This window comes from Anneissia japonica, unplaced genomic scaffold (genome assembly GCF_011630105.1).
Source record: "Anneissia japonica isolate Jap-2015-1 unplaced genomic scaffold, ASM1163010v1 scaffold287740_len772037_cov194, whole genome shotgun sequence".
NCBI lineage: Eukaryota > Metazoa > Echinodermata > Crinoidea > Comatulida > Comatulidae > Anneissia > Anneissia japonica.
The window spans coordinates 75,745-86,545 of record NW_022736571.1 but is presented as its reverse complement, the minus strand read 5'-3'; the positions used below and the strand labels follow the sequence as shown (position 1 = coordinate 86,545).

Genomic DNA, 10,801 nt, shown 5'->3' with positions numbered 1-10,801 from the left:
TATTAATGTGCAATATTGTATTGTTATCGATTCTTTTTTGGTACTTTAGCTTTTACTGTATATTGTAAACTCATAAGAATTTCAACTTCTGTTGCATTTTGAGTGTATATACCAATAAATAAATAAAATTAAAAAAAATAAATAAATAAATACTAGTATTATTAGTATTGTTAAAATAAATATTACTATTAATGTTGTTGTTGTTGTTATCACCTTTATTATCGTCATAATGACTAATTAGTATTATTAAAGTAAACATTACTAATTTATTGTCATTATTGTTGTTTAATATTATTGTTGAAGTAGAGTGTTGTGAGTAAACAGAAGACAAAAACATTAATAAATAACTCTTTTTAATTCATAGGCAATAGCATTCAAATCTCTTTTGGTAGTGTGGTGGTCCTGTTTTGCTAAAATATGCTGTGTACTTTATTTCAATCATATATTGAAGAAAAAGGATACAAAAACTGAGATTTACATTAAATAACTTGTGGCCGAGTTGACTTGTGGGCAATGTGACTTGTGGTCGAGTTGGCTGTAGCCAAACTTTTTGTGGCCGAGTTGATTTGTGGCCGAGTTGATTTGTGGCCGAGTTGACTTGTGGCCGAGTTGACTTGTGGCCGAGTTGACTTGTGGCCAAGTTGACTGTGGCCAAGTTGACTTGTGGTCGAGTTGACCTGCACCCGTAACCAATGTATGATAAATGTTTAGGCCAAATCAAATTAATAGTTGGTTTCAGGTTTCATGGCAATTTTGAATAGTCAGGTAGGCCTACAGTAGTTCTAGGTAGGAAAAACATTATTATTTTTATTTTTTATTATTATTTTTTATTATTATATTTCGTTTCCTTTTATTCATTCAATTTCATATGAATTTTGATGTGTATTGATTTTTTGTTTTATTTTTTAATTTTTATTTTATAACAATCGTCCAACAGGAACCCTTCATTACCACTTACAGGCGAAATTTGCAATAAACATCAAAAATATATTCAATACAATAAAATAACAAGATATAAAGGTGATGCTAAAAATAGACCTAGCTATTTTTTAGGTGCAAACACGTGTAATGGTAGTGAAAGTGTAACTTGTGTTCACCTACTTCATGCATGTCACCGTTAACTTTGAAGTTTGACTGATGATCATGTTTATGAGATACACAAATAAATGGAAATATGATGCGATGGCATTGCAGGTGTGTGAGCGTATTAGTTCAGTTCAGATATATAAAGTATATTTGATTAAACAATTTACAATATTAATACCGTAACAAAACACATAGGCCTTTATTATGAATAATTCAGAAATTGATAAATAATTTGACTTTTCACTTCGAACTGCAAGAAAAAGAACCTTGTTTTTAAATATCTTAAACTACATACTCGTACTAAAACACACTAAAATTATATTCAAATGAATTGTAATTAAAATTTCTCTGAAACAATAACAATCGTAAAACAACTTATAATTATGTAACTGGAAAAAAATACAAAAAAGTATTATATATCGTCAAGCATCATAAAAAATACAAAATAAATAAAATTAATTTCCAAACATTTAAAATAAACCACTAGTGTGTACAATGGATCGGCATTCCATACTGCGGCTGTTAATCGTGACCGAAATGCATACAATACAGCTTCTCGGTAATATGTAGTAGTCAACTTTCCAATACCTCCTTTAATTGTGATGAAGAATTGACCAAGGATCCAGATAAAATCTCTAATGCTTTTAACAAATACTTTGTCGAAATTGGACCTTCCCTTTCAAACAAAATTCCCCACGCCAATAAATCATTCAAAGACTTTCTCCCAAACCCAACCAATAATTCCATATTTCTTACCCCAGTTGATGAGGCTGAAGTGACCCAAGTACTTGCTTCTTTTAAAACCAACAAATCCCCAGGTATTGACGACTTCCATACAAAAGCCATCAAATACATTGCTAATCTCATCTCTCGTCCATTATGCCATATATTTAACATTGCCCTAACCAGTGGTGTGTTCCCAGACAGGATGAAGTTAGCGCGCGTTACCCCTATTTACAAATCAGGCATCAAATCTGACCTCTCTAACTATCGTCCCATTTCAATTTTATCCATTTTTTCGAAGGCCTTGGAAAAGGTAATTTACGATCGAATATTCTCGTTTATTACTAAATACGAGATACTTTATAAAAAAACAGTTCGGTTTCAGGAAAGGACACAGTACTTCAATGGCCCTTAACGATCTAACAAACAAAATTGTTAATGCTTTTGAAAATCGCCAGCTTGCAATTGGACTTTTTATAGATCTTTCCAAGGCCTTCGACACCATTGATCACAATATTCTTTTATTTAAATTGTCCCATTATGGAATTCGCGGCCGTGTGTTTGTTTGTTTGTCTGGGTCTCTGTGTGTTCTTGTGAGTCTGTGTCCAGGCCTGCCCATCACAAGATTTTTTTTTCAAATCTTCTCGGGCTTGTGCCTTCTTCCTTTTGAATTTTTTCCTCATAAACCGATTTTTTGTATTTTTCTGTATGATTGCAATTGGAAGTTAATAAATGTCTTTTGAATGAATTGAATTATGTCTTCTAACCAGTTTGGCTTTACGGTTCATAATAGTAATACAGTTTATTAAGATTACTATCTAAATAGGCAATAGAGTACTACACTGTTACGTCACGATACCACGTGATACTCCATTGCTATCAGTGACTCAAAATGCGTTTAACCGGCTCCATTGTCTCCACTGACAAACCATTGTTCTCAATTTCTTATATAATTATTAAGATGTTGTATCTTAATTTCTTTGTAAATTTTAATTGAATAAATGTGTGTTTTGAAAAAAAATATCCAAAAAAGTGTTATGTATATTCAAGCATCGTAAAAAATACAAAATATATAAAATTAAAATACTAAGTCTACTTTCCAAACATCATTTAAAAGAAACCACTAGTGTGTACAATGGATCGGCATTCCATACTGCGGCTGTTAATCGTGATCGAAATGCATACAATATGGCGTCTCGGTGATCATGACTTTCTTGTTATAATGCATGCTCTGATCAAAGGTAATATGTCTTCAAACCAGTTTGCCGATACGGTTCATATACAGTTTATTAAGATTACTATCTAAATGGGCAATAGAGTACTACACTGTTACATCACGATACCCAAGATACTACTCCATTGCTATCAGTGACACAAAATGCTTTGAAGCGGCTCCATTGTCTCCACTGACAAACCATCGATCCTAATTTCTCACATAATTATTAAGATGTTGTATATTAATTTTTCTTTGAAAAATTTATTTAACTATAACTAATATAATGCGAGCTTTTGAGTTTTTTGCACATTTTGATGGTAAATTATAAAGTTTTAAAATGCCTATTCCAGAAAACCTAATCTAAACCATTAAGATATGAAGTCATTCAGTCGTAATGAACGGTAACCAACTTCTGGTTGACAAAGGGCGCCACCCCATGTTGTGACGACACGACTGTTGTACTCTATAATAATGTTGTATTCTTTCATAATGTCCTATATAGAAAATAATATCTTTCATCAAACTTTGGTACGGGTTAGCCTATGGTGGGTATGGGTTAGCCAAAGATGGGTACGGGTACGCCAACATTCTGTATACGGGTCCGCCAAAATTTGGGTACAGGTTGTGGGTACGGAATGGCATTGGTACGGGTTGACTTGTATTTATAAAAATGCACTTCACTTGGTAAGGTTATATGACAAGGTTAAGTGTTATTTATATGACAGATGATTTATTGTATTTAATATTATTGTATATTATTATTGTCATCATATTAAATTTGTTTTTTAGAATTGTAATGTATGTTTAATTAGGTACATCCTGCAAAGGACAGTAAACAGTGGCTGTATGGACCAGTACACATGGGTAACCACCCCCTACTCTCCTTGAAAGATGTACTGGGTTCTTTGAAGTGCACATGAACCAGTTGTGTACACTAGGCCTACGGTTTATAGTCCTTGTCCGAGAAGACTTGTTCAACCAGGAGAACCACAGGTGTCATTTGAACCAGTGCCGATATTATGGCTGTAGGTTGCGATGCTCCTGCCTTAATCGCTCAGCCATTCAACTTGCCATTACTTCAATCAAGTAACAATATCAATTTGTGTGGGACAATAAAAAAGGTTGACTGTGTGTTGGGTCTGAACAATTTTGTCCTTTTTGTCCACCACTACACAGAATGATTCTAATACTGTACAGATTCTGTACGATATTATGCTGGCCTAGGCCCTTTCTCATAATGATAATATGTGTTTGTGATCATTCACCTACTGTACAGTATGTTAAATGAACTACATTATGTCTAAGTAAGCTGTGTCACGAGCTGTGTTTAATATTACTGTAAGTACTGCACATATATACAGTGCTAAAATGCTGAATCTGCTTATAAACTGAGGTTAGTCTTCGGTCTTAGTACTTGGTTTCTTCACTCCAAAATACTCCATGTTGGAGTTTAAACGGAGGTGTAGTAGGAGAATAATCTCCCAATATGGATCTATCAGTCTACAATTGGAACATTAAAACTGAAATCTTGATTGCCTCTCTTTTGACCTGTCCTTTTTGTCTTTTGGAATTTGTATCTCTGCCATTTAAAAATTTTTTTTTATAGAGATTTTATGCATATGTATATTTTCTATATTTAACTCTCTGCCTCAAATTTTTATATTTATTTATTTGATAAATTTTCTGTGTGCTTTGTATTTTATTGTGGATCAGCTTTGCTGGACGGGCTGCCCTCTGAAAATGAAGTTATCAAAATAAATAGAATGGTGACCTAATCGTTCAGGCAGTGGGTTGTATTAAGGGCGGTTTTAACATTTTTGAAGGTCTCCTGTGAAACAATGGAAGGGGGCAAGTTGTTCCAGTCAGTCAGTTAGTTGGCGTAAACATCCGTTCTGGTTTGGTGTCTTTGAAATTGTTTGTCATGTCCTCTTCTGGTTCCAGCTGGCTTGGGTGCAATGTTTTTGTGTAATCAATGTCAATGATTCTATTGAGCATTTTATGAAAGCATAATAAGTCTGCTTCTTCGCTGACGATTACCAAATCAGATTTCCAATATTCATGTACCTTTCTTCTTTTGTAGGATGAATTAACAACAAGTAATGTGAAGCAGGGCTTCACTAACCAACCCAGCTTCTCTGATGAGGTAAGTGAAATAGTGACATTCTTATGATTATGATTTGTATAGCCTGAGTCTCTGCCATGGCTCTATGTTGATCATAAAAAGGCAGCTGAGGAAAACAGCTTTTTTAGGAAGATAATTTGACACAAAGTTTGTGTGGGAGGGAAGGCATTTCTATTGAGGTTTTAGTGGAAATACCCTTGAAAGTTTAAAATTTTTCCTTTGTGGGAGAAGTTTAGGATTGCATGTTTTCAAATTGTATGAGTAAAATTGTTATTACCACAGTTAGAATTACAAATTTATAACAAATTCCACAGACTCAGCAATACTGGGTTGGTATCCGACGCAGGATAGTTTTTTTTACCTTGTATAGTTATCACAATCTCAATTTCAACTCCTGAAACCTTGATTCAAAAATACTGTGATTGTGTCTGGCAGGGTATAGTTTTCACCAGATTGTTAATTGGTGATAGCATCTAGTATCTCTTGTTATTGTCAGAGATCTTCTTTTTTTTTTTTTTATTCTACTTTTCCTTCCATTTTTGTTTGCACGATATCTCAAATTTGCCGCGATTTACGCACATGCGCACTTCAACGAACATTTGGCTTGGCCTGGAATAGTCACTATAAGGTTTTCAATGTGCTTAGTCATGCGTGACATAGTCTACGCGCAATTCTGCGTTTTTACATTATCAATCATATCCTAACCAATTTTTATTTATCAATCATATTCAGTAGGCTTAAACTTTTAGGTCAAGGTTAAATATCACGTATCAAAATATTTTGTGTGCGCGTCATAACGCACGCATGGGTGCGTTAAAATTTCAAAATGCTCAAAATGACTTCCTGGCTAAATTAGAGCACGTTTCAGGTCATTTTGAGAATTTCAAAATTTTTTTACATTTTCCACTATGCGCGCACATTTTTACGTACGGAGCATGTACGGAGGCAAGAAATTACGTTTTTTTTACATATTTTGGGCTCCTGACATTGTTTTCACAAATTTCCATTCTTTTCGATCATTTTATAGCCAATGGCAATGCTGTACGTGTGCATCAAACATAGGAAACATAGATATACAGTGAAAATGCTAAAATTAGGCCTAATTTTAATCACTTATTGCTCCTTAGGTGGCCTCCAATTTTTATTACATATTCTAAGAGCACATGAGTTGTAGATATGATTTTATAGATAATTATGGCTAATCGGACATTGTGACATCATATTGCCATCTGATTTTTAAAAACTGATTTTTTATTTATAACGTCATAATTTTTATACTCACTTGAATGTATCTTGCTTATTGTTGATCAATTGTCTCCCACCTTTGAATATGTTATAGCTGAGACAGTTTGCTTTCACAATGTGTCATCCATTATTCACTTTGATGACGTCATCATGGTCAAAATGAATGTTTTTCTGACTCCTCCCCACCTCTTTCTTTCTTCAGTTTTTTCAGAACCCTAATGAGAGCGCGGCAGACTTGATATTGTCTTGCACTGTTTGAAAGTCCTGGCTACGGTAGTTTCCCATAATTCCCACTTTTATGCGCCGAGAGATTTCTTTTGCCCGACAAACGGATCATCTAACTCGTCCTCAACGACGAGTTCAAAGCTAGTTGTTACCTAGTTATTGTTTCTGTTATTTATTCATGAGCAAACAATTGCAATTATATTTCTCTGTAAAATAATTTTACAAGTGACAATAAATATACTGAATACTAAATAAGTTTAATAAAATTATTATTATAAATTATTATTTTTGCTATCTTTTTTATGAAATTATCAAACAATTATATTTTTTGATATTCTACAGACAGGTACTGCCAGGAACAGTCACATTAATCATTCAAAGGTATGTGTGTTTTAAATACAGTCTCCCTCCAAATCAAGATCACTTTTGGGACTGGGGTTTCCATGGTCTCTAATTAAAATAATAAAGAAAAAGACATATATAATGTCTTTTTCTTTATTTCACAGAAAAATGGTCTTTAATTAGAGCTGGTCTTTAAAGAGAGGGATTTTTGATTTGATATATTTGATAATGATATCAATTTAATAACATCACAAAACCGGAAAAACAGAATACAAAGAAAGAAAATTGAGAAAGCAAGACATCACTGTTAATATCTGGGATAACCCTCTAATCCCAATAAAGGATTTTTTTCCATAGGGGTCCAGGGAGACTGTATTTATTATGTTGTCATTAAATTATTACAAATTTTGTTATAATATGCTCAAATAATTGACTTCTATTTAAAAGAACTTTTTTTTTTTTTAACTAATCCTGAAAACATACCGATCAAAACTGTGGTTTTTGAAAAGTGGTACCTCCACCAAAGGAGGTTGTGTATTAACCGCTCTCTGGTTACCATGATTATGCAGAAACTAACATTATGTGCACATACAGTATCCCCAGAAAGGCAACCCCACTTTTGGGGCAAAGAGTCGGGCTGCATGTGACTGACACGATTAGCTAAGTAAACAATATTGTTTGTTCAAAAGATTATCATTGTGGATTACCTCAGCAGGACACGCTATTAAGCGGACCGCCCATGGTAGAATAGACAGCAGCAATAGGTCCATGGATTACCAAAATCTTGTTCCAATATCAATCCACAAATTACTATTGTACACCTATTTTTGTAGGTACCTGCGATATTCCTGTATTCCTATGTATAGGCCGCACATTTTAGACGCAATTTCGACCTCAAAATTTGGGATGTGATACGGTCTATGCACTGGTGATTAATCAAGTCTTAAAAATTCCAGATCGCGATCCACGATGGCGTGCATTTCGATACTTGGAGTATGTATTATACTATCTTATCTGGGCCAAAATCGTATAGAAAATAAGTTATGCCCAGAACTAGCCCAATTTTATTAGTCTACCTAGGTTTCCTGACCTAGAAGTTTGTAATTATACTCACTACAGTGCTGTACTGGAATTCCTGCTTTTTCTATAACATCCAATGATTTGGCCTAGGCTAGTTAATGCTGCTCTAGTTTAATTCTTGTACCCGCAGTAAGTGTTTGCTCCACGTTCCATGCAGTTGCACAATTACCCCACAAATTTAATAGTCTGCTTTTTATTTGTTGAGTATAGTGAAGTTGAGTAACTCAGTGGTTAAGATGCTTGCCTTCAAATCCCAGGGTCCTGGGTTCAATTCTTGTCACAGCAGGACTTTATCTCACGACCAAAAACAACTCCTCCACTCCCTAAGCCTCATAAAGACGGTTAGTTTATAAAGCATCATTCTCATCCTGTAAGTGGTCAGTGTACTTGCTGTTGGATGTGAAGGAAATAAATTTATGATACTTGGAATGTTTTTAAAAGTAAAATTGTTCATCTATGTAAGTTTATTTTCAAATTTTAACATTATTATTTAAATTATCGCATATATTTTATTACGTTTAGATTCAGCCTATACAGTAAGTGGTGGTTTTCATTACTGTTGGTTTTGAACTGAATAAAATAAAATAATAAAATATGTGTTTTGGCTTAGTAAAAAGGGAAATATTACAAAAAGAAATACAGTTTTGTAACTGTTGAACTTCTTTTATTATTATTGCGATTATTTGTATGATACTAATTTTATTATTTTACTGTTCATTTAATTATTCACAAATTGTGACTGAAATTATGTTTTTAATAGAACAACAGTAAAGTAAAGTTTAATATACATTTGGATCAAGATGCAATTAATTGAAGATTATTATTTTTGTATTTCTATATTTATTTTATGATTTTGCAAAGAATTTTTTTTTTCAGTATTATATTGTTATTAATCGGAAGGTCCACTGATTAATCTCAGATAAGATAGTATAATACATACTCCAAGCATCGAAATGCATGCCATCGTGTCGGGATTCAATATTTTGACAATAATTATGTCATCATCAGGAATGGAAAATTATCCATATTTGCAAGCTTATATGCACAAGTACCAAAAGTGTTTGACCAATCAAAACATTACCCCTAGTAGGTGACATAGTTATGAATAAACTAAAGATCAAAGCATTCTTACCCTACTGATCAAAGCTACCTACAAAAACAAAGAAAGCTCCTTTGAAGCTTTCAGCCCATTGTTAAGCAATTGGTGTAGCCTATGTATAGCAAACGCTTCTTTAAACAATAGTATAGAACAATTTTGTGAACTGTCAATAATGTTAGTATTAGAAAATATTAAACCTAATTTATTATTTACATTACAGGCTACATTATCAATTTGAAGTATACCTTGTAAACCTAAAACATATTGTAATGCCTCACAATTTTGTGTATGATCATTTATAACACTATCAGATCGTGAAGAATGTTCTTTAAGTCTAGTTATTAAGCATCTATCTGTCTTACCAATATAATCACAACCTGGACATTTAAAATGATAAACAACAGAGCTCCTATATTCCCTAGGGGTTTGATCTTTAGTAGATATAAAGTGAGAGACATTTTTGTACTGCCGTAAAGTTATGAATTTTACCTCTGTAACTAAGTGTTTCTTTACTTTGTTTAAGCATCTACGTAAAATGGATTCACCAGCCTTTCGTAGATAAGGCAATCTAACCCAGATCTTAATCAAGTTATCATCAGTAGGCCTATGTATACATTTAGGTTCATTTAATTAATTGAGTGAGTGCATGGTTAAAAACTTTTAAAGGGTACCCATTCCATGACATGAATTTTCTAATGTTACAAAGTTCTGCTTGAAGATTATCGGGAGTACACAGTTTGTGGTCTCTTGAAACTAAACTACGAATCCAAGAAATCTTATGGTTCCATGGGGCAAAGCTATCATAATGAATATGTGTATTTTTACGATATATACTCATGCTTTCTACGCTGTTGTCAAATTGTAAATCCAGAAAATGTACTATATCACTTTACAAATGATTCAAAGGTAAAATTAATCTGTTTATGAAAAGCGTTAAAGTGACGTAGGATGTGATGAAAGTCATTAGGTTTAGCTAGCACTAGTGTGTCGTCAACAAAACGAGTATAACATTTAATAATACCTGATTCTATAAGTTTAGGAACAATAGACTCTTCTAGTTCAGTCATTAAAATATTGGCTAAAAATTGTTATTAATATTTACAAATATTGTTTTTCTTTTTCAGTTTGGCACCTATTTCAGTGGTATAGTTGCTGAAAAGCAGAAGCTAAATACCCTCCAAGATGGTGGAAGAAGGAAAGTGTTGGTATCAAGAGAAAACTTTTGGAACGTAAGTTATGACTGATGTCGTCATCAAAATAATATTTACTGTCAATAATATCACTGCTATCACTATCATATCATCAGCAACATCTTTATCCTTAGCATCCACCAAGGTTTTTCATAAATTAGTAGTATACATTTCAGATTTTAAGCCTTCAATAAGCTTCATAATTTTTGAACCATGTCACATTTTTGTTTTTGTCAGGTTACTCAGAGGAACACAAGCAATATGCATACATGGTTTGTTGACCTAGCAGGAACACGACCTCTTCACATACTTGCTAAAAAGGTAAGCTATATCCAAAAGTAATTATTTTTCTTATCTAGTTATAGTAGCACTGTAAGCCTATATTGTGAAACTGTGGCTACTCAAATTAATTTAGCTGAGCTATTTAGTAATATATTAGACCTTGGGTTCCCAAACGTGGGGTCAGGACATTT

At 33.2% G+C, this 10,801-nt stretch overlaps 1 protein-coding gene across 1 annotated transcript in view; it reads left to right on the top strand.

The window, feature by feature from the left end:
• Nucleotides 1-10,801, top strand: part of LOC117116814 (mediator of RNA polymerase II transcription subunit 12-like protein) — a 39,145-nt gene that overhangs the window by 2,298 nt on the left and 26,046 nt on the right. The window contains exons 2-5 of the mRNA XM_033260909.1: nucleotides 5,106-5,168; nucleotides 6,960-6,998; nucleotides 10,263-10,367; nucleotides 10,566-10,649. Of these exons, the coding sequence (XP_033116800.1) occupies nucleotides 5,106-5,168; nucleotides 6,960-6,998; nucleotides 10,263-10,367; nucleotides 10,566-10,649 (291 nt within the window). The remainder of the gene's footprint in view (nucleotides 1-5,105; nucleotides 5,169-6,959; nucleotides 6,999-10,262; nucleotides 10,368-10,565; nucleotides 10,650-10,801) is intronic.